The 25,578-nt window shown below is 40.9% G+C and overlaps 1 protein-coding gene across 1 annotated transcript in view; it reads right to left on the bottom strand.

Annotated features, from left to right (window-relative positions):
* Positions 1 to 1,836: 1,836 nt before the first annotated feature.
* Positions 1,837 to 25,578, bottom strand: part of UBE2I (ubiquitin conjugating enzyme E2 I) — a 36,611-nt gene continuing 12,869 nt past the window's right edge. Inside the window, 5 exon segments of the mRNA XM_032789473.2 lie at positions 1,837 to 2,494; positions 10,163 to 10,207; positions 10,209 to 10,255; positions 10,441 to 10,550; positions 18,572 to 18,644. Coding sequence (XP_032645364.1) covers positions 2,431 to 2,494; positions 10,163 to 10,207; positions 10,209 to 10,255; positions 10,441 to 10,550; positions 18,572 to 18,644 — 339 coding nt within the window. The 3' untranslated portion in view covers positions 1,837 to 2,430.

Consider the following 25,578-nt stretch of genomic DNA (forward strand, 5'->3'; position numbering starts at 1 on the left):
TTTTTGGAAACACAAGAAACAGGTTAGTCACAGCTTTTTTTTTTTTTTAATTATTCATTTATTAAACTCCCAGGCTGTGTTTACATTTAACAGTTACCAGGAAAGGAAAAGAAAAAAATGTAAGTATTCCATTTTATATCCTAGGGAAAGGAACACTGTCAAGAAAACTCCTAATCTGTCTTATTAGTGACAACATTTAACCAACATACTATTAAGTGAACTAGTGGTTTATTTTTTGCATTTCTTTCAGCAAGGACAGTGAAATTAGACTTATTTTTTGGCTTTAAGCTTCTCATGCAGCAGCAGAATGCTGTTATGAGTTTCCAGCACTGAAAAAAGCAATAAAAACAAGCAAGGTTCCCCCCACCATGTTTTGCCATGAAAACATTTCCATTCATTTTAGATTTTGTAGAGTTAAAAAACCTCTGAAAGTCCTGCAGTAAAATTAGAGAAGATATGAATAATGATCTCTGATATTATCATGTCATCCCCTAGCAGGGACTTCCTCTAAATCAGCTCCCCCTCCCTTTTTGTGGTAACTATCACTGGGTGAAATCCTGACCCCATTAAAGTTAATGGCAGTTTTTCATTGACTTCAGTGGGTCAGGATTTCACACTGGTTTTGAAAACTAGATGAGGGAATTCATTTTGTTGGAGGGAGTTTCTTTCTAACTGGAGGGAAGTTTCTTTCTAACTTGAGATTTTCTCTTTTGTCCATTGGTTCAAAGGCTGCTTTCCCAATTAGCTATCTTTAAAAAATATGGCAAGATTTGAGGAAAGCATAGTAGCAGTGCGTGGGATCAAATGAGAGAAAAAAGTGACGCAGTTAGTCTCACAGATTTGAGGGAAACATTTCCACACTTGGACGGCAACCACCATAATCAGATACAGCACTCAGCCTTACTTATTATACTTCTGTAAAAATGTAATAAAAATGGAATCACAGGACAATTGATTATTGCTACAACAGACAAGTTAGATTTCAAAGCAAGTTTATCTATAGCACTAATTTTATACCACAGACAGGCTGAAGCTTTCAGCATTTCATCACCAGTGATATGGTCTTTTTTTTTTTAATCTAGAGAAATGCTGTTACATTTCAGAGTTGTGGCAGGGAAGGGAAAGGGGGAGAAGGGTCTTGTATATTTGAATTCCTCCCTTCATATGAGTTAACTGTGGCCTTTTGCATTTTACAGACAAGAACTTTGCCCTTTCCCTAAACATTACATACAAGGACTTTCATAAGGCACTAATTTTTTTTTTTAAAGCAAAATAATTTTAAATATTTAACTCTTATTTAGTTAACATTTCTTATATTGTTTACAGTTCACTCTTCTTTGGTGTGTGGATGTCAGGCATCCCAGTATATGCCTGGGGTTCAAAAAGTTTTGATTTGTGAACCAGTCACTCTAAACTGGTTACCCTAAAATATCAGATCCCAAAAGATGAAGATGATCAATTATGCTTCTTGGCACTCACCTATTGATAAATTTGTAGTCTAGTCACAATATTGTCCACTCAGCACCACTATAAACATCAGCTTTGCTAATGGCCAATGTGCTAGTTAGAGTTGATTTTCCTTAAAAAAAAAAAAAAAAATCTGAGAAATTGTTTTAGATTGATAGTCTCTCAGACTTGGTTATTCAGGAATAAAGAGTTAGAGAAGGGTCACTTCTACAATAGGGGATGTCGGGGGGAAGGCTAAAAATGAAAAGGCATACAATATTAGAAGACTATTAAAAAGAAAAAGGGTCATTGAATTTTGCTTTCTGAGACTATTTAACTGGAAGGCTTTTCTCCTTTTAATCATTTCAATGAAGATAATGAAACAAACACCTTTATATAAACAGTTTATTTACTCTAAACAGCAACACAGACAAAACGCCATATAAACACAAAAGGAAGTGATGCAGAATCAAGATGCTGGCTGACTTTGGATCTCTGAGGCTCTTAAGCAATAACAACCTAGTTTCTGAAAGATAGAAAAACAAATTAAGGGGAGGGAAGGGGGTGGAGGGTATGATTTTTTCATACAGCCAGCTAGAGTCTAAATATAGTTCTAAACATTTTAAAGCATGCCTGCATCAGATAGCAAAGTAACTAGAGATACTAGTGAATTTATAGAAGTATAAAAGTTTATAATTTTACAGCAGTTGAAATACTGACATCAATATTAAAATAAAAGCAAGTTTTACATAACAATCAAAAATACAAAAGACTGAAGGAAGAGACCCTGTATGAAAAAACTGGGGGTAATTCAGCGAATTCAGAACTGTATACAAGTGGCGAATATGGAAAATGGCACACATACGACCCCCTCCCCTAAGTGAATATTAATTGTACATAGCAACATTAGATTTTGCAAAAATTTTGTAAACAAGTTCTTGCCAAACCAATCCCTTCCTTTTTAAGATGCTGTATGACAGGTGCTTATGATGGCGCAAACTTCTTGGCTTGTGCTCGAACCCTCTTTTCATATTCCACTCTGTTTTGGCTGGATATAAAAAAATAAAGGTCATTAGACGTTTTAGATGTCAACTATGTCAAGCTGCACCATGAATACTATTTAAGTAGTTCTCATCCATATGAGACCCTCAAATTACTCCTTAAGGCAAGCGAGATTAGGCAGAGGTGAAGTATCTTACGTACTCATGACAGTAGGAAAACCCATGACTGAATTGACCAAAGGGTAAACTGAAAATCTTGACTATACCAACAGCTCACTGTCCAAACACTGCTCATTTAATAAACGAGAGGGTCATTTGCACTGTAGGACCCATTTTGTTTGGAAAGAAGTGACTAGTCAAAACAGGTTGGTAGCCCGGGTAAGAAAGAGCTCACTAAAATCTGTTCAGTAGCGTTTGCTGCAGGAAGTAGGAAGAAGATTGTATCTTAGAAGTAAAAGCATTTTGGGGAAGGAGACAAGATATTTACAGAGTTACTCTGTTAGATTCACCACAGAATAGATGTCTGAAAATACCATAACATTTCTATTATTTCATTAAGTGCTCTTCAAATACTAAAGTATTTAGACAGAAGGTGGGTGAGGTAGTATCATGTTACCTCACCCACCCGTGTCTCTAATATCCTGGGACCAACACGGTTACTACTACACTACACTGCATACTAAAGTAATGTAATTTCTTCTAAAGTTTCTCTTACACATGTTATATCACCACAGAACACAATCTCACTGAAGATTTGGTAAATGACAGTGTTTCTCCTCAGGGTCTCACATCCCTTTCTTCCCACCCTAAAAGTCAGGTAAGAGAAGATGCTGGGCTTAGAAAGCTGTGTATAAATGTGCAGTTTAACTTACTTTCCTATATCTAAAAGGAGGAAAAAAGACAAGATAATTCTAGGAACTGGTAGTTTACAACATGGCTACTACTGCAGAAAGGCCAGCAGTAAAACAACACAGTACAGCAGAAATCTAAACAAAACATTGGCAAGTGAAGGAAATTTATTCTTGAACATTTAACAGTTCATATAAAAAGGACACCTGTTTATGAAACACCATGTCTTCTCATGCATTTGGGTACCAGATCAAGTTGCAACCGCACGTAACTTTGGCTCTGCTGTCTGCTGTCTGCTGTCTGCTGATAGTTTCTCTCACCACCAATTATGCATAAAGAGTAGCCTACAGACCCAGGAAATCAGTGTCTGGTGCACCAGACACATCACAAGTCTATTTGGATGATTTTTTTTTTGGCTGGGCTCTAGTTTGTAAATATAGACTCTTAGCTATTCTTATAGATTCCTACTACATAAAATAATTCCTCCAGATGTAGAAGTTAGCTCACAAGTCTCACTTTGGAGTGGTCTTGATTTTAAACCTATATTAAGATAAAACTTTGTTTCTGCATGTGCATGAGATAGATCACACAATTCAGCATTATTGGCAGTCCCTGCTCTGGGGAGGGCTAGTGCTGAAATAGGCATGGGTGTTTACAGTTGAAGCACCTTAGCTTAGCTGCAAGAGAAGCTGGCACACCACCAGCTGCAGGCCTGCTATAAACCAGTTCTGTGTAAGAATACTTCCTTATGAACATGAAATTTGCCTACAATTAAAGATTGAGTCATTTTCCTAAGAACTAGAGCATACACAGAAGGCTCTAACTCTTTAGTGTTTCCAATGTACTCATAACTTGATGCCTAGTTACGAGTGATCAGGCATAAAACACCAGCTAACAATGTGTTCTCTTGCTGCCTTATTCCAAAGGCTCCAAACAAAGGAACTTAGTCTATTAACTAACTGTTTGGCTTTCCTTCTGTGGTGGCACATTTGTAATTTGTCTTAATGTTTTAAAGGGATAAACTTGAAGTCCACAGAACTGGAAGGACACTTTGGATCATGTCCAGTCCTTTACTGTCACAGAAAACCATGTCATATAATCCTATTCATAAGTTTATCAGGCTGCATGTTAAATCCAGTTACGTTTCTTGACCTCACTACTTCTGTTAGGGGGCTGTTATCCTCTGATGATTAGAAACCTCCTAATTTCCAGACTAAATTTACTCATGGTCAGTTTATATCCATTTGTTCTTGTACCAACACTGTCCTTTTGCTTCAACAGCTCTTCTCTCTTCCTGGTGTTTACCCCCCCTATGTATTTATAGAGATCAATCAAATCCTCTCTCAGCCTTCATTTTGCTAGGTTGAACAAGCCAACCTCTTTTACTCTACTATTATAAGACAGACTCTCCATTTCCCTGACCATCAGCCCTTTTCAGCACCTGTTCTGGTTTGAATTAATCTTTCTTGAACACAGGTGATCAGAATTGTACAGAGTATTCCAGATGAGGTTTTTCTAATATCTTGTACAACAGCATTAATACTTCCCTATAAGTTCCTAGGGTGTCTTTCACGTCATACTGGTGGCTCACAGTCATCCTGTGATCAACTAATACATCCAAAGTCTCTCCTTTTATTGTTTACATTATGCCTCTTCTCCTATGATGCAGCCTAGTGAGCAATTTGTCAGTAGTAGTATTTTAACATAGAATTGAGAGTCCCTCCTCCAACCAGACATAGATAAAAATTCTGTTATAGCTAGTCAGAAGTAACTGTGTTTTAGTCCTGCTCGAGTTCAGCCTTTTTTGTGTGAAAGTGAGAGAGAGAGAGAGATCGATCAAAATAGGTAATGAGGGTGTTCAAGCAGATGATCTTAAAAATCATCTCCCCAGCTTTAGATTTTCATTTAAAAACCACAAAAACATCTCTTACCCCCTCATCCCTCCCAGCCACTTATCCTTAATCATAATCTGTTCTTGCTCCATGCTAAAAAAAGCCACATTGACACTATCTTTAAATTCTCTGAATGCACTGTTTACAACCATTACCTCCAATTCCTCTCTGCCTGCTGGATCCATTCCAATCCTGCTTCTGTGGTCTCCACTATATTCATGCTGTCCTCAGAGTATCTAATGAGGTTTTCTTAACTAAATCCCAGGGCCAATACTCCATCCTCATCCTTTCTTGGTCACTATAGTACCACTCCCATCCTCCCAATCACTCAGGTTCATAATCTGAATGTCATTTTTTGGCTCTGCCCTCTCTATGGGCCTTCATAGCCAGACTGTTTCCAAAATATGGCACTTTTTCCTTCATATAGTCTCCAAAACCTGGTCTTTTCTTTCCAGACTGCCAAAGCTCCCATTTACACTTCTCATCTTTGGTCTTTACTACTGAGACTTTGATCCCATAAAGCCCATTCAAGACTCTGCTGCCAAAATAATTTTCCTTTAAGGTCCTGTCTCTTCCCCCACTGCCCCTTTTGAGTTCTTCTTAGAACTCCACTTTTCACCAATTCGTAGATTCTAAGGCCAGAAGGAACCATTGTGATCATCTAGACTGACCTCCTGTATACTACAGGCCACAGAACTTTCCCAAATCTTTTAGAAAAAAGATCCAATCTTGTTTTAAAAATGGTCACTGATGGAAAATCCACCAAGACACTTGACAAATTGTTCTAGTGGTTAATTACTCCCATTGTTAAAAATATACACCTTATTCCCAGTCTAAATTTGTCTAGCTTCAATTGCAGCTATTAGATCATGTTGCATTAATCTCTGCTAGATTGAAGAGATTGTTATTAAATACTTGTTGAACCTTGTAGGTATAGACTAATCAAGTCACCCCTTAACCTCCTCTGTTAAGCTAAATAGATTGAACTCCTTGTGTCTGCCCATAAGGCATGTTATCTAATCCTTTAATCATTTTGTGGCTCTTCTCTGAACCCTCTCCAATTTATCAACATCCTGAATTGTGGGACCTCAGAACCGGACACTGTACTCCAGCAGTTGCACCAATGCCAAATACAGAGGTAAGATAACCTTTCTGTTCCTACTTGAGATTGCTTTGTTTATGCATCCCATGATCATATTAAGCTCTTTTGGCCACACTGAGAGCTTATGTGTAGCTGATGAACTACCATAATCCTGAAATCTTTTTCAGAGTCACTGCTTCTCAGGAGAGAGTACCCCATTCTAGAAGTATGGCCTACATTCTTTGTTCTCTGATACATATGCTTATATTTATCCACATTAGAACATATATTGTTTGCTTATGCTCAATCTACCAAACAATCCAGATTGCTCTGAATCAATGACCCGTCCTCTTAGTTATCTACCATTCCCGCAATTATTGTGTCATCAGTGATGATTTTATATTTTCTCCTCGGTCACTGATAAAGATGTTAACTAGTGCAGGACCTAGAATTGATCTCTCTGGGACCCCACTGTAAACACACCCCGCTCAATGATGATTCCCCATTTACAGTTACATTTTGGGACCTAACAAGCAATTTTTAATCCATCTAATGTGAGCCATGTTAACTTTATATTGTTCTAATTTTTTAATCAAAATGTTGTGCAGTAACAAACGCCTTACAGAAGTTTAAGAATATTACGACATCACTATTACCTTTACCAACCAAACTGGTAATCTCATAAAAATATATATATCAAGTTAGTTTTAGCTGTTACCTCTCAAGAGAGATTTTGGAGTCATTGTAAATAGTTCTTTGAAAACATCCACCACTTAATGTACAGTGGCAGTCAAAAAAGCTAACAGAATGTTGGGAATCATTAAGAAAGGGATAGATAAGACAGAAAATATCATTGCGTCTATATAAAATCCATGGTACACCCACATCTTGAATACTGCATGCAGATGTTGTCACCCCATCTCAAAAGAGATATTGCAGTTGGAAAAGGTTCTGAAAAGGGCAACAAAAATGATTAGGGGTGTGGAACAACTTCTGTATGAGACAAGATTAATGAGATTGGGACTTTTCATCTTGGAAAAGAGACGACTGAGGATGGGGAGAGGAGAGATATGACAGAGGTCTATAAAATCATGACTGATATGGAGACAGTAAATAAGGCCTTAGCCACACTTGAGAGTCACAGCGCTGGTGGTGGCTTTACAGCACTGTAACTCACTCCCCGTCCACACAGGTAAGGCACATACAGAGCTATCTCCCTGGCTACAGCGCTGCATGTACTTCACCTCCACAAGAGGAATAAAGAGAACAGCGCTGGTGCTGCAGCGCTGGGGTGCCAGTGTAAACAGTGATTAATCTTACTACACTGTAACTGATCTCCAGAACCTTCCCATAATGCTTTTAAGTAAAGATTACACTCTTTGTTTTTTGTTGTGATGCTTGTTTGTTTTGTTGTGAACTTGGGGCTCTCGGAGCTGCTTATCTAACAAACAAACACAGCTACTGTTTGCTGTGAATGAGGCAGGCAGGGGGATCGCTTTGGAATGTCCACAGCTAGTGTTTGCTTGAGGAGAGAAGACAATCCAGCAAAACATCCTAGCCTTTTAAAACTAATCTGATGCATTTATCTGAACTTGCTGATTTAAAAATATCAAACTTTTCTTCTGCCTTATAACATCCCACAGAGATACTAGTGGAAAGGAAAGAGTTATCACCTTTATGATAGACTGCATTTCATGTTTTCCCACACCCACAAGTACAGAACAGATATTTACTGAACACTTCTGTCTTTTCTGCATTATGGTTAATTCTTCCATTCCATCTAGTAATGGACCAATACCATTTTGTCAGTATTCTTTTATTCTCCATATGGTATGTTTAAAAAAACCCATCACTTTTGTTCCTACACTGCTGGCCAAAGATTTCTCCGTGGGTCTATTGACTTTCCTATAAATGTCTGCAATTCCCATTTCTATTTATAGTCACTTAATCAACTTCCCCTTTATTCATTTGTTATATACGATTTTCTCAACTGCCTTCAATCCCTCTAAATCAGGTTTTGTTTTTTAAATCAGCACAGTCTTTTTCCTCGATTGTGGCTTTTTGGGCATCTAGGAAGGGATGTCTTCTTAAATGAATACTGAAATTATCATTCACTTTTTTTTATTAAATTTTTTCCTCCCAGCTGCTTCAGTTCATATCTTTCTATTTTGTAAATAATTGGCCCTAATTAAACAACTAAAGCTAGATATATTACTGGTCATCGACTTATCTGCTTGCACCATTAACAATGTGATCAAGCCCATGATCACTTTATACCAACATTACCCTACATAGACTTTTACGCTTACTGTTTCAGCTTAGTTCTTATCTGTAGAACTGCGCTAAATACACCTCTGCTTGTGCTGCACATTTGAGTAGGAACTCAACATAATGTATTAATCAGATGTTTTGACTGCATACCTACATGTCCTTCTCAACTAAAGTCTCCATGAGAGCGCATCTCCTGGCTCCTATAATCAATGTAGACGCAGTAATCGTCCCTAGTGTGATTTGTGGTCTGTAGCAGGCATCAGCTGGTACCCCATGTTGTGCTTTTTGTGTTAGGACACTGATCCATAAGCATTCAAGAGGACTCTAGAAAAACGTTATGGACTAACAGATTATGCCAGTTCTTGGCATACAGTGCACTCCTCTCCCTTTGCCTATTGATCCTTCCCAAATAAAAAATGGTATAACCTAACAATTATGTGAATCGTTCCCACCAGACTTCTGCATCCACTCGTCAAATTTAACTTAATAATGCAATTCCTCTGTTGTTACCCAGGCTCTTAGCATTAGTGTATAGCAATTAAAGAATTTCTTCCCCTCTTCCTTTGGTTCCTTGATTCATTTGTTTCACACTCAATTTTCGGCCACCTAAGGCTCATGTCTCCCTCTTTTCCACCGTCTCCTTTTGCTATTAGTTAAGAACATATACAAACCCCCAGCCCCCCCGACTATTCTTGCTAGCCTTTCCCCAAGGCAGTTGGTCCCTCTTCTGACTGGAGGTGGAGGCTCCAAGTCGTACAGCCTCCTCTTTCCCATAGGAGGTGGAATAATGTTCTGCAAAGAAAGCTCTCCATCCGCACCACTTACCTAGCCAGCCATTAACTTCAGAATCTCCGCCTTTGTCATTCTTTGCTTATGGGACAGGAAGTGATCTCAGAGAAGATTGCTTGGACCGAATCAGAGTGTTTTCTACCTTTAAATTTTACAGCTTAGCCCTCACTACTTATCAGCTGAAAATTCCTATGCATGTCATGCATTTCTTCTGCCAAAGTTCCCACCTTCCACACCCATAACCCACTTCTACTAAGATCTCATATTCCTTCCTCATGCTGCCCATATGACACTGCACAAACTCCCCAAATGACTGATAACCCACGACTTTAGACCAAATGCTATCTAGAACTGCCCAAGCATACAGTTAGGAATGTATGAAAGGAAAAATGATAATGCTGGACAGTAGCTACTGATACGGACTTGTTAACGATCTTTTTATCCCTTTCCTCTCCCCGCCTTGCCTTTCTTTTTACACATTTTAACTTCACCCAACTGTTCCATGTCTGTTACGGGGATGCTATAAACTCTTTAGGAGCAAGGACTCTCTTTACATTATCCATACAGCACAATGGGACTATGATCCTCATTAGGGCCTCTATATAGCTACTGTATTAAATTGCTTCTATCACTGGACCTTCAATCCTAACTATTAAGTTAGTTGGTTTGTTTTATTGAGTTCCACAGCATTAAATACTAAACATCTCTACATAGCACGACCAGAATTAGTTCTGGGAGCCTGCTTTACCTGTTCTCACGCATCAGTCACACAAATGCAAGACCAGAGTTTTACAAACAGCCTATTAACTGGTCAATGGTCTTTAAAACAAAACCAAAACCCCAAACTAACCGAAATTGTGTAAGCCTCTGCTTGAGCTGTCTTGATAATTTGGTTCAGTTAGAAGTTTCTGTATCCCTAACAGAATCTGGATAAGAAAAGTGTGGAGAAAAATATAAGAAAAAAAAATTTATGTAAATATTACTATGAAACATATACAATTCAGAACTTCTATAAATAAAATGTAGAATTGTACACAAGACATTCCAGAATCACACAAAGGATCAGCTGACAAAGCAAAGGTGTACAGTTTTAACAGAAGAATGTTATGACCTGTTTAATTGTGATTGCTGGCCTCCAATCCTTATCCTCCTCTAAGATGGAGAGGCACACTGTGCCTGAAGGATACACATTTGGGTGGAATAATGGTGGTTCAAATTTACCTAAGGAAGAAAAGAGTTTTTTATGTGCAAATCTAAGATTTTGGCCCAACTTTCATTAAACCAGAACATTTAAAAAGTCGACATCTAGTAAAGCTGGCCATTTTCCCTACACCACAAGGCAACCAATTTCCCATTGTCACAATCCCATTCAGAAAATCTATTAAGTTTTTCTGCAGTGCAGTTACCTGTAGTTCTCTCTCTTTCATTGGGTCTACTTGTATCTCCACATCAGATCTCAGTCACATTACTGATTAACATGACCAGTCCAGGCCAAAATATGTTCTGAATGAACATTATTACCTATTATCCATGCTAAGATAGGAGGATTTCATTAATGCTGAATGGCACTAAGTGCAGTGAAAATGTATAGGGGATCATTTATCACTTGAAAGAACTCTGTACAGAGCAGCTCACCCAAACCTTTACTGCTTCCTCCCAAAGCTCAGATCCCACCACTATGAAATAGGGTGGACTGAAAGCGTATCCTGGATAATATTTCACACACAACGCTCTTTATATGTTTAAATTGCTGTATGAACAGTCAGTGGATATTAATATTAATGGGCACTGAAATGATGAGGAGCACAACAAACAGCCTGCTTCGAAATACAGTTCCCAAAACAAGCACTGCCACAAGCAGCAGCTCTTAAACCAGAGGAAAGTTTCTCTTGCTGTTGCACCAAGCTCTATTTAGAGTAGTTTTGTGATGGTCTGGGACCAAAATGCTATACTACTTACATCAACATTCCACACTCCTTCATAAAATAAGGAAGCAGATCCACTCGGATGACCACATCTATACATTTTCACCACCTATTCCTCCCCTTCTTTGCAAGTGTTACAATAAAAATAATATAATATATGGAGATCTCTCTCTCATATAAAACTGGAAGGGACCCTGAAAGGTCATCGAGTCCAGCCCCCTGCCTTCACTAGCAGGACCAATTACATTAAAGAGACATTTATAATACCTTTAAAAAGTCTCCTTACCAGGAGTTTGTCCATTTTAAGTTTCCATCATTTTTTTTTTGTGTTTCACTTTATGTATAAGACTAATAACTGCATTCAGAACACAACAGTGAATTTTAAATTATGCTTAAATTGCATTTAAATCAGGACATTTCTATTCCATTTAGGTTGTACAATCAATTTTGTCCCTAAAATTAAATTATGTTTCTTTAATTCCTCTGTTGCCTTTGTAAGGACTTAAATGCACAGTGATAGATGACTGATTCTGTAGCAAGACAGTTCCAGAGATATTCCACATCTTTAAAATGAAGAATTCCATTAATACCGGCAGAATCTTTCAAGCCAGCTGATATTTCTCCTAATGCCTGCTGTATGTTTTTACAAGTGAAAGGTAGGCTCTCTGTTATGTCACCAGCATTAAATTGGAGATCAGCTGAAGAAAGAGCTTAAACACATCAGGTCAATTTCCAAGGTACAGAAGAAACAAGACAGAAACCTTTAGGTGGCATACTTTACTCTCTCAGGGTATGTCTACACTACGGGATTATTCCAATTTTACATAAACCGGTTTTGTAAAACAGATGATTTGTAAAAGTCGAGTGCACATGGCCATACTAAGCACATTAATTCGGCGGTTGTGCGGTCCGTGTACCGAGGCTAGCGTCCATTTCCCGAGTGTTGCACTGTGGGTAGCTATCCCGTAGGTATCCCATAGTTTCCTGCAGTCTCCCCCACCCCTTGGAATTCTGGGTTGAGATCCCAGTGCCTGATGGGCAAAAAAACATTGTCGCGGGTGGTTCTGGGTACAGCTTCACCCCTCCCTCCGTGAAAGCAGCAGACAACCGTTTCACACCTTTTTCCTGGGTGAACTGTGCAAATGCCACATAGCACAGCAAGCATGGACCCTGCTCAGATCAAGACTGCAATCGTGGACGTTGTAAACACCTCGCGCGCATTCTCGTGCAGTCTATGCTGAACCAGGACCTGCAAAGCCAGGTGAGGAGGAGGCGGCTACGGCAGAGCAGCGACGAGAGTGATGAGGACATGGACACAGAATTCTCTCAAACCGCAGGCCCCTGCACTTTGGAGATCCTGCTGGTAACTGGGCAGTTCTAGCCATTGAACGCCGATTTTGGGCCCAGGAAACAAAGCACCAGACTGGTGGGACCACATAGTTTTGCGGGGTTGGGACGATTCGCAGTGGCTGCGAAACTTTCGCATGCGTAAGGGCACTTTCATGGAACTTTGTGACTTGCTTTCCCTGCCCTGAAACCATAATACCAGATGAGAGCAGCCCTCACAGTTGAGAAGTGAGTGGCAATACCCTCTGGAAGCTTGCAACGCCAGACAGCTACCGTCAGTCGGGAATCAGTTTGGAGTGGGAAAATCTACTGTGGGGGCTGCTGTGATGCAAGTAGCCAAAGCAATCATTAAGCTGCTGCTATGAAAGGTTGTGACTCTGGGAAATCTGCATGGTCATAGTGGATGGCTTTGCTGCAATGGGATTCCCTAACTGTGGTGGGGCGATAAATGGAACCCATATCCCTATCTTGGCACCGGAGCACCAGGGCACCCAGTACGCAAGGGGGTACTTTTCAATGGTGCTGCAAGCACTGGTGGATCACACGGGACGTTTCACCAACATCCACGTGGGATGGCCAGGAAGGGTTCATGACGCTCGCGTCTTCAGGAACACTACTCTGTTTAAATGGCTGCAGCAAGGGAATTACTTCCCAGACCAGAAAATAACAGTTGGGGATGTTGAAATGCCTGTAGTTATCCTGGGTGACCCAGCCTACCCCTTGATGCCATCGCTCATGAAGCCATACACAGGCAGCCTGGACAGTAGTCAGGAGCTGTTCAGCTACAGGCTGAGCAAGTGCAGAATGGTGGTAGAATGTGCATTTGGCCGTTTAAAGGCGCGCTGGCACACATTACTGACTCACTCAGACCTCAGCCAAACCAATGTCCCCATTGTTATTGCTGCTTGCTGTGTGCCCACAATCTCTGTGAGAGTAAGGGGGAGACCTTTATGGCGGGGTGGAAGGCTGAAATCACCTGCCTGCTGATTACGCGCAGCCAGACACCAGGGCGATTACAAGAGCACACCACGAAGTGGTGCACATCAGAGAAGCTTTGAAAACAAGTTTCATCACGGGCCAGGGTACGGTGTGACTGTTGTGTTTTGTTTCCCCTTGATGACTCTTCCCTTGATTGACTCATTCCCTGTAAGCAACCACCCTCCCCCTTCGATTACAGCTTGCTTAAGGAAATAAAAGTCACTATCGTTTAAAAATCATGTATTCTTTATAAAAAGTCATTATAAAAAGAGGGAGAGAAACTGACAAGTAGTAGCCGGTGTGGTTTGGGAGGAGGATAGGAGGGAAGGAAAAGGCCACTAAAAAATTCAAAGTAATGACAGCCTTTGGCTGGGCTGTTCCCCGGGGTGGAGTGGGCGGGTGCACGAAGCCTTCCCCCACGCGTTCTTACACGTTTGGGTGAGGAAGTTATGCAACATGGTGAGGGTGAAAGTGGTTACACAGGGGCTGCAGCGGCACTCTGTGACCCTGCTCTGTTCCTGAAGCTCCGCCAGACATCAGAGGATGTCAGTTTGATCACGCAGCAGCCCCAGCGTTGCATCCCGCCACCGTCTGATTTCCTTGCCTACCACCTCTCGATCTTCCTGCCGCCACCTCTCATCTCGAGCGTCCCTCCTATCCTCACATTCACTGGCATCTTTCCTGTATTTCCTGTATTTGATACCAGTCCTTCCACTCATTCAGATGAGCTCTTTCATTGCGGGTCACTTCCATGATTTCTGAGAACATTTCGTTCTCGCGTCTTTTTTTCCCCGCTGCCTTTATCTGAGATAGCCTTCGGATGGAGTAGGGAGGCTTGAAAATTTGCAGCTGCATGAGGGAGGGGAAAAAAGGGAGAGAAATATTTTAAAAGATACATTTTACAGGAACAATGCTTATACTCTTCACGTGAAAACACTATTCACCTTACATAGCATATGTGATTTCACTACAAGGTCGCATTTTGCATCTTAATATTGAGTGCCTGCGGCTCTGGTGTTACAGATCTCACAGACGCAGGTCCTGGGCAGCAGAATTCAGCTCGCATGCGGCCATGGTAAGCCATTGTCTTTCGGCTTCTGCAGCCTTCATATACACAGTGCCCTCCTTTCCCAAATACCAAGCAAATCTCGTTCAGTGCTGCTTCTTTTCCTGTTAACATGCAGCAGCAGAACCCCCCCCCCCCCGCCCAATCTAATTCTCTGGGATGATCTGCTTTATCCCTCCCCCCACCACGTGGCTGGTATCATGGAAGATCACTGCTAATCACCCCCCTTCCCCTGCCACCGCGTGGCTGGTAGCAGGGAAGATCCCTGCTAGCCAAACGCAAAAAAGCTCAGCCCCATTCCCTCCCCGCCTGGCTACCTGCAAGGAAGGATTTCTTTTAAGCAACAGGCAAACAGCCCAGTAGGAATGGCCATCTCTGTCCCCTTAATAAATTCCTGAATTTCAACCAGGTTACCATGAACGATATCACTCTCCTGAGGATAACACAGCAAGATAAAGAAAGGATGTTGCTTGAATGCCAACAATCACCGGACCATAGGCTTTGTCATGCAATGATACCAGATTACTTGCTACGTGCATGGCGTGGTCAAGTGTCCTACCATGGTGGACGGAATAAGGCTGCCTTGCCCAGAACCTTCTGCAAGGCTTTTGGAGAGTAGCTCCCTGGAGAGCTTCCTGAGATGTCCTGGAGGATTTCCGCTCCATCCCCAGACATGTTAACAAACTTTTCCAATAACAGTGTACTGGCCGCGAATGCATCCAAGTCCTCAGGGCAAATCAATCATTAAAAAACGCTTGCTTTTAAACCATTTTTATATTTACAAAGGTCACTCACCAGAGGTCGCTTCCATGGCTTCATTGTCTGGCTAGTGGCTTGGGAGGGCTGGAGGGTAATTCTGTCTGGGTGAGAAAAAGCTCCTGGTGTTGGGGAGAACGGAGTGCTGTGTGCTCTCTGCAAGCTCATCCTCCTCCTCCTCCTCCTCATCTTCCCCGTCTGCAGAATCCTCAGCCATGGCTGAGATTACCACCCCCCACCTCGGATCCACGGACAGGGGTGGGTAGTGGTGGCGGACCCCCTAGAATTGCATGCAGCTCAGTGTAGAAGCGGCATTTTTCGGCCTGCCCCGACCTTCCGTTTGCTTCTTTGGTTTTCTGGTAGGCTTGTCTGAGCTCCTTAACTTTCACTCTGCACTGCACTGAGTCCCTGCTGTGGCCTTTCTCCATCATAGCCTTGGAAATTTTTTTCAAATGTTTTTTCATTTCGTCTTTTGGAATGGAGTTCTGTTAGCACAGAATCCTCTCCCCATATAGCGATCAGATCCAGTACCTCCCGTGGGTCCATGCTGGAGCTCTTTTTCGATTCTCAGGAGACTGCATTGTTACCTGTGCTGATGAGCTGTGTGTGTCACCTGTGCTGGTGAGCTCTCACCGCTGGTCAAACAGGAAATGAAATTCAAAAGTTCGCAAGGCTTTTCCTGTCTACCTGGCCAGTGCCTCCGAGTTCAGATTGCTGTCCAGAGCAGTCACAGTGGTGCACTGCGGGATACCGCCTGGAGGCCATACTGTTCGATTTGCGGCCACACTAACCCTAATCTGATATGGCAGTACCGATTTCAGCGCTACTCCTCTCGTTGGGGAGGAGTACAGAAACCGGTTTAAAGAGACCTTTATATTGACATAAAGGGCCTCGTTGTGTGGACGGGTGTAGCGTTAAATCGGTTTAACGCTGCTAAAATTGGTATAAACGCGTAGTGTAGACCAGGCCTCCGGGACCATCCCATTCAATTCATTATCCCAACTATACACATAAAATGATGGGGTCCAAATTAGCTGTTACCAGTCAGAAAAGAGATCTTGGAGTCATCATGAATATTTCTCTGAAGACATCTGTTCACTGTGCAGCAGCAATCAGAATATAGGTAACCATTAGGAAAGAGCTAGATAATAAGACACAAAATATCATAATACCGCTATACAAGTCCATAGTATGCCTACACTTGGAATACTGCATACACTTCTGATTGTTCATCTCAAAAAAGAGATTAGAATTGCAAAAAACAGAGAATGTCAACAAAAAACAATTAGGGGTATGGAACAACTTCCATATGAGAAGAGATTAAAAAAGACTAGGACTACTCATCTTAGGAAAGAGACGATTAAGGGGGGACAAGATAGATGTTTATAAAAAAATCAAATGGTGTGGAAGAAGTGAATATGCAAATGTTATTTACCCTTTCACATAACACAAAAAACAGAGGTCATCCAATGAAATTAACAGGTATCAGGTTTAAAATAAACATAAGGAAGTACTTCATGCAACACCCAGTCAACCTGTGGAAGTTATTGCTGGGGATGTTGTGAAGGCCAAACGCATAACTAGATTCCACAAAGAACTGGACAAGTTCATGGACGATAGGTCTATCGATGGCTATTAGTCAAGAGGGTCAGGATGCAATCTCATGCTCTGGATGTCCCTACACCTGATTGCTAGAAGCTGGGATTGGGCCACTTGATAATTGCCCTGTTCTGTTAATTCCTCCTGAAATACCTGGTACCAGCCACTGTCGGAAGACAGGATGTTGAGCTAGATGGACCACTGGTCTGACCCAGTATGGCCATTCTTATGTTCTAATTGGAAAAACTTACATCTTGACATCAATGTGAGATGAGCATCATCTGAGGCAGGAACGTGTTAAGATGTCAAAAAGCAGCAGCCTTGTTTTTTAAAAAGCCATATGTGGTAATTTAAATAATAGATTTGAAAAATAATTTGTTCAAGAAATCCAGTGATTAGCTGGGGCAACAGATCTCCATAGACAGAAAATCCACGAATTTTAAAGACAGTTTTCCTACAAATTTCCCTAATGGATACTGGAACATTAAAGTCAGTAGTAGCTATATAGCTATCATAAAGCAGAATGTATTGGCTCAGCAGCCAAATATCACTATTACGAACACCAAAGATAATCATAAATACAAATGGTTTCTACAGTTTGCAGTAGGATAAAAAATTGCAAAGAAATAATTTTTTATTTATGTAATACTATGTGTCCTGTATGCATATCACATGCAAAAAAGCCAAATTAATGTTAATGTACAGTTATGATTATGTTAAAGTGAAAAGACTCCAAAAGTTATTACTACAACACTGCACCTCCTGTGTATCTTATAGTACATTAGAACATTTAAGGAAAAAGGAACAGAAAAATATGAGGTGGACACAACTTAGCTAAGGTAAAAATGGATAGAACAATCCTAAATATTTGAAAATTTGATTTCCCATCTTTAATATTTAATTAAAACTAGATTTTTAAAAAACAAAATGAAGAAAAATCTGGAGCCAGGTAGCCTCAGAGCTCTTGCTGTATGTCTATTCAGCTTATGGAGGTCTTTCGAAACAAGTATGCACTTCACTCACTGCACACACATTCACATAGCTTCCACTTAGGTGCTACCCTCTTAACTTAAGGTACTTTTCTATCAAGAATGCACAAAACACAATTTTTAATATAAAACTAAGCAGATGCAACAGTTGTCAGTGACAACTATGCCAAGTTTCAAAATTAAGGCTTTTTACTGGAACCATATTAGAAAAAATGTGATAATTAAAAAACCCAATCCCTTTCCCCCCTAAAAAAACCTGCAAACCAAAAACCCCAAAACACAACAAAAAAAAACCCAGATTTTTTTCTAATCTCCCTGAATTTCAGTAGCTGAACAGCTTTCTTAAACTTTCGAAAGAGGCAAGCCAGGAAAAAAAAAATTATTTTAAAGATGTATATGTAAACACACATGAAAATAAGGATTATAACTATTTTAGTTTTAATTATAATAAGCATTAAACATCCAGGATAATTAATGAAGTGTTATAAAAACTCCACCCTACCAGGTAGTTTTTCATATGGCGATATGCACTCATATTGAACATCATTCTACTATAAACTGGTATTCTGTCACTTTACTTACATTTTGGGGGTGAGGAGGGATAGTCATCCTTGAAAAGCATCCGTAGTTTAAATAAGCCTCCTTCCCATGGTGTCTGTCAGGAAATTTCAGCAAAGTTCGTTAGATTATGGTAACACCCAAAGTATGCCAAGCACTTTCAAAATAGATGGGGAGTTTATAGTCTACAGAGAACAAAGAGAAATTAAAGGTGCATGCCAGGGAAAAAATGATTCAAGCACAAGTAAAGCTGTTACATGGCTATCTGCTACATTATATACATTTTAATATTTTGTATAGGATACTTGCCCCTCTGCTACCTGTTAGGTTTTTTTAAAAAACTTTTTAATTTCCTTCTTTAAAATGTATTTTGTGTTTTAAGGCACTAAGTTAATTTCAATTAAATGTTTCCCGGACTTTGTTTTAAGCTACTCTTCTTTAGAAGTCTCTCATTTCTCCCTTGGTGTTGTTACTGTGCTATTATTAACATCCCAATCCTAACTAACACTATTATCTATCACTGATAATTCTTCAGTTTCTAACTAAGAATACCCCACCCAGCCATGATTTTAATGACAGTAAGAATGTTGCAATCCAACCCTCACTACATGCCCTCCCCTGAGGAGAAACAACAAACAATGAAGCTGCTCTCATGCCCAAGACCAGCAAAGGCACAGATCTGAGCAAACAGGTCTCTAAATACAGACAAGGAAACTTCCATGAAGGTTGGTGCTGATTATATCAGTCACTGATGGAACAGTGAAGGTATTTTTATATGCTGTTGCCTCATGGAGTCTCTCTCTAGGGTGTTGGAGTCTTTACAGGCCATCCTCCTATGAAGAAGTTGGTTGAGCTACCTGAGTCACATTGCAGTGATAATAGAAAACCGGTGGCCCAGTACCCTATCTGCTGCCACTGCACCTGAGTCCGTGTGGCCTCTTGTCATTTAGGTAGGAAGTCACTTAGGTATACCCCTTAAGGAGGATGAATTAGATATAGACTACAATCATACCACTTCTTGCTAAATTTCACAATGGGGGATTACTAAAGGAGTACTCAGCTGCCGCAAAGAGTGGTGTCACTGCTTCAGTAGGGGTTGTCTCCCTGCCATGCCATTACTGTACCAATGCCACTGTGTTGCATTAGGGAGCACCATGTAAGATGCAAGACAGTGGCCCTAAATACTTGGGTCACTTACAATCCCCCAGTAGCTTTGGGACCAGTAAGGGAACTGCATCATCCTGGGTGAGTTGTAGTTTGGGTACATGTACTCTACCTCCTCCCTATAGATTCAGGTAAGGTCAGAAACTGAAGAATATCCATGTCATTGTGCAGAGTTCTGGCATTTGCTGAACAGCTGCACTATTCAATCATTATCTAGATTTTTATAAAGATCACCTATCATGATATCTGAGTATTGAAGCAAAAGATTTTTGTACCTATTTTATAAGAAATCTCAAAGTTTGTTTGTGGTTGGCTGATATGCACATTACCATAAAGAAATGTAGCCAATACAGAACTCTAATCATTTGTCAGAAAGACATCTTTCTTGTTACTCGCAGTAATTTAATGAGTTCATATAGTGAGCTAAGATTGAGAATTTGTATTTTAAGAGTCAGCAAATTATATGTTTAAGAGTACAAGTCAGTTTTTAGCATTGCAGTAATATCTCACAGCTGCACTTGTGAACCTATTGGGTTCATGTGGATGAACAAGGCAAGTACTGGTATACAGTAACGATCAAGAAGTTGAGAAGGCACTGACTGAAAAAACCTAAAACTTGCTCTGCCATATAAGCATGATTATGAACACTTCAGTTTGCCAATAAGTAAATTAAGGCATCTGAAGTTCACAGGGAACATATTTCATTATTTCAATGCAGACATGCCTCTGGCCACCAATAAGGTTCAAAACCTCATGATGCTATGTGTCATACAAACAAGGCAATCCAATCCCTGTGCTCAAGAGCTTGCACACAAAAGACAAATATCTGACAGAGTGTGGAAGGAAACAGGGTACAAGAGCCACTACTTTGCTTCCATTGTGAAATCTTATCTAAAAAGAAGGAAAGAATATCAAGAAAGGAATTCTAGAACAAACAGTAAAAGCTAGGAGGACATTCTGATATTACTCAATCTAGTGAGGGCATAACTATGTTTGAGAACGTGCCTTGGGCTTGTCCACACTTGAAACGCTACAGCAGCACAAGCCATTGTAGTGCTTCAGCGTAGACATTCACTACAGTGGCAGGAGGGGTTCTCCTTATCAGCAGTTAATTCACCTCTCCGAGAGGCAATACCTAGGTCAAGAGAAAAATTCCTCCACAAACCTAGCACTGTCTACGCTGAGGGTTAGGTCACCTTAACTACGTTGCTCAAGAGGTGTAGATTCTTCCCATACACTTGAGCAACACAGCTGGGTCAACTTAACTTTTGAGTATAGACCAGGCCTTTATCTGCTGTTACAGGCGATTCTCTTATTTTGGATAACTGATTTATGTATTAAGTTGGCAAATCTCATTCACTGAGAGATTTTCCTTCTAACTCATATATTTTTATATAAGCACCAAGAACTAATTTGAGGTTTGCAAGTTTGGAAACCAAGGGAAACCAGATGTCAATTTGATTGCAAACTAACGTTGAGCAAGTTGTCCAAATATTCAGGTTACACAAGAGATATTAACAACAGGGTGCTTCATGATTCCATACTAGATCTAAAGTTTAAATATATTTATTGCCTGAAAGAGGACAAGTAATGAGGTAGCAAAATTTGCAGGTGACAAATTTATTTCGGTTAGTTAGGATCAGAGAACTATGAAGAACTTCAGAGATACCTAAACAAGTAGGTGAATCGGCAACATAATGGCAAATGTAGTTCCATGTCAATAAATATGAAGTAATACACATTGGAAAGGAGAGACTAAATTACTCATACACCTTACAGGATTCTAAACTAACTATCAACTCAGGAAAGACTCCTGTGCAACATTATAGATAATGAAGACCCTCTGCACAATGTGCACCTACAGTCAAAAAAAGCAAAAGTAATGTTAGGATGCGTAAGGAATGGGACAGAGAATAATACACACGGATATTATAATGCCTTTATTATGGTGGCATGTCAGCACTATAGTTAAGGTTGTTTCACAGCTTCTGTTTAAAGTTCAACCTAAATCCCTTAACAACATGCTAAGTTGCATTCCTCTGAAATTTGGTGTGCTTCCGGGGTTAGTGACCCAAATTTGTGGTCATTTGAGGTAGGTGCTGCAGTGATACAAGACCTGGGGGGGGGGAAAAAAAAAGCCACTTTTAAAAAAGAAGTTTCTATGTGCTTTTGTTTTGTCCAGAGCTAGAGATTAAACTACTGATATACTGCAGGTCAAAATGGTCTCAACCAGTGAAGTTTTATCCAAAGTTGTGCAAGGCACTCAGTGAACCTTTAGGGGACTCAAATCAAGAAAAGTAGTTGAGCAAATTAAGGGCTTACACTGGCACTTTACAGTGCTGCAACTTTCTCACTCAGGGGCATGAAAAAACATCCCTTTGAGCGCTGCAAGTTTCAGCACTGTAATGTGGCAGTGTAGACAGTGTTACAGCGCTGGGAGCTACTCCCCTCATGGAGGTGGGTGGTTTCTTTTTGTTTGTTTTGTTTTTAAATCACACACAGCGCTAGGAGAAATCTCTCCCAGCACTGGTGCTGTGACTACACATCCACACTAAAGTGCTACTGTGGCAGCGCTTTAATGTTGCTAGTGAAGACCTGCCCATACATGTTTATGTTGTGCATGCAGGTACAGAAAGGAGGCCGGGGGGGAGCTTGAAGGTTTCCATTCCTACCATTTTACATGCTTTAAGTTTGACTCTTCTAGGTGCGCTAAAATAGAAACAGTTACTCAGATTACTTTGAAATTTGGTGTGCCTTATGGGGGTACAAGGTAGTGTTAGTGATCCAAGTTTGGGGTCATTTGACCAAGGAGTTTCTCAGTTAACCCTCCAAAAAAAAAAAAATGTTTCCTTCTGTTACTTTGTACTGTTAAACTGACAGCTACTAATCACTGGCTGAATTACAGACCTTACTGACATTGATGGCTGTGGATTTACCCTTTAATATAATTAAGGGAAAAACAAACATAAGCCTTCCATCTGAAAAAAAAAAGTTTTGGACTGAGTGGCTTGAGTGACAATTTTGTTTTGGAAGGAATGTAATCAAAGAATTTTGTGAAGAAAAATTAAACATGTGAATGCTTCCTAGGAAGGATGAGGTATTAGGGAGCAGACAAATGAGGTTTGGGCCTGCAGCAAGTGGAGAAGGGTGATGTGGAAGGGGATAAATGGGGATCGTTGGTAGGAAAGGGGAGAGGTAGTGGGGGCTCAGGAGAGTGGAAGTGTGGGGCACTGGGAAGGCTGCATGGGGGTGAGTGGCAAGGAAACTGGGGGAAACAGGGACAGGCAGCATCTGTCAGCTCCACATTCTCCCCTCGCATGTGTGCGCCCAGATCTGGGGAACTCTTGCAGCTCTAGTGATGTCTGAGACCTCCTCCTTGCCCCCCCATGAGCTGGATTGTGGTGGGCCTTGTCCCTTTCCCCTCTCCCCTCCACAGTGTGAGAGACTCTTCCTACCTGTCTCCTTGTGTGTGCCAGGATCTGGGGGGGCCTGTGCCCATCTGCAAGTGGTTCAACCCTTCCCCATGTAAGTTGGATTCTGGGGTGTCTGCCCTTTTGGGGGAGTCTCAGGCCCCCTCCCTGCTCCCTATGTGAGCCAGAATCTGGGGAAGTCCTGCTCCTTTGGATGAGGTGCCAAGAACAAGAATCCTTCATGCATTTCACAAGCTCTAAAGCACTCAGGAGGGGAATAGGAAGACCCACAGAGATGAATGGAACAATTTGCAGGTCTACACTTAAAATGCTGCACCAGCACACCTGCACCACTTCGGTGAAGACACTACTACATGAGAGAGCTTCTCCCATCAGCACAGTTAATCCACCTCTGGAAGAGGTGGTAGCTATGCCAACGGGAGAAGTCCTCCCATTGACACAGTGCTGGCTACTCAGTATAGTGGATTTCACACCCCTGAGCAATGTAGTTATACCAATGTACATTTGTAGATTACAGCTGGCCTCAGCTATTGTTTCAGGTTGTATTCCTCTATAGGGGGTGTTCCCATTCAGCTGGCATCACCACACTGAAATGAATGTTTCACACCTTTCAGAGCCTTCTGCACTGGAGAGGATGTGTAGAGGAACCCTTTTCATCCATCATCCTTGCATCCTCCTTGTTTAGAGGATCATGCTTTCAAATGCTCTAAAATGCACATGCTTTACTGGATTTTTCTGAATTTTTTTGTGCCTCATGAGAGTGCTGTGCAGGGTGAATGACCCAAATTTGAGGTCATTTAAACCAAGGGTTCCAGAGACACAAGCCCTTAAAAAAAACCAAAACACAAAAACAACAAAAAAAAAACCCAGCAGTTTTTTCTAAATGTTTCTAGATTATTTTTTTTGGCACAGATCTAGAGATCAAACTATTGCTGTGATCTGTATCAAAATAGTCTCAGTCAATTTTTACCCAAGGTACTGAATGGCACCCATTAATCTTTGGGGGACCCAAACTGTGAATAGTATTTAAGGAAAAAAACATTAATTGCTTGTGCAGATGAACATTCTGGAAGGATTATGTTATGCGTGTGCTAATAAAGAAAAAAACATTATGAGGCTTTCCACACATCCACCGTATGCTTGCCTAGGTTTTCGACGGACTGTGCCAACACGGTTGCCCATGGTCACTACCCTACCACTGAGGTTTCTAGTCCCAACCTTTGTACATCTGTGCAATGAGTTATTAAATCTTTGTTGCTTGCTACATGCTGTGTTACAATATAACATTTTTATTTTCTTGGGAGGTTTACAGTGAACACAGCAGAATAGTGAGCAGCCAGTCAAACCATAATTTTTGTTATATCAAGTGGGAAGGAGCCGGAGACAAAGGACTTTGAGGGGGAGGGAGAGGCAAGCCTTGGATTGGTTGTTTGAGAAAAGTCTATATTTTACTAGCAACTGGGGGACAGATGGCGGGCAGGTAGGGGGTGGAAGTGGCAGAAGAGCAAAGAGTGCATCATGACTTGGGGATTGCGGACTATAGGCTGATTTGTGTGGAGAGAGAGTGTTTTGCCCACTCTGCAGCATCTAACTATTGATTTTAGAGGTTGTGCTCTACCCAACATTGTGGTGATTCACTGGGGCCTTATTGCTGTCATACATCTCATAGAATATACTAGAGCAGATTTAGACAACATCAGAGATTTGTGTTCAGGAGCTGTGAAAATTTACTTGGATTTGGCTGAGCATCTGAATAATTTTTACAGTGACAATATAAAAAGCTATTGATAAGCACTAGAAAAAAAAACATTAAATCAGGAAATCAGAGGGTTCATGGCTGACCAGAAAACGTATGCTGTCTGACACAGAAACACTGCAAACTCTGACACCTCACCATTCCTCAACATAGGGCATATCGATTGGACAGGGATCAGAGGATGTCTCTGTGACTTAAGACTGTCAGCAGTTCGGAATAACACCACTGTCTGTGGTTTCTCTTGCTGGCCCTGCCACAAACTCCACCCTCCAACAATTCTGAAACAACATTCCACTGTAACATAGTTGTCCTTCAAGCCACAAACTACACAGGAATCAAGTTATAGGTGGGGAGGAAATAATAGCAACAGAAACATCTGTTTATCACGTAACGAGGACTCCAGGGAGATGCATTCCCTGTTTATGGGCTGGGGGACTACAGTGAATGGGTCAGGGGCATGGACAGCGAGGTGTGTATGGCGGTGGGAGGGAGAGGGCAGCTGACTGTCTCAGTGTTATGTAAATTGCAGGAAATGATACGTACAATGCTTAAATGACTATTAACTCCTACCAACGTGTATTTTCCTGTTTAAAAAAACAACAACCTAGGAAAGTCAATGGCAAAAAATGATGATATTGCAGAGTAACAGTAGTTTAGTGGTAAGTCAGTCCTTTGCAGAA

This window comes from Chelonoidis abingdonii, unplaced genomic scaffold (genome assembly GCF_003597395.2).
Source record: "Chelonoidis abingdonii isolate Lonesome George unplaced genomic scaffold, CheloAbing_2.0 scaffold0003, whole genome shotgun sequence".
In the NCBI taxonomy this organism is placed as follows: domain Eukaryota; kingdom Metazoa; phylum Chordata; order Testudines; family Testudinidae; genus Chelonoidis; species Chelonoidis abingdonii.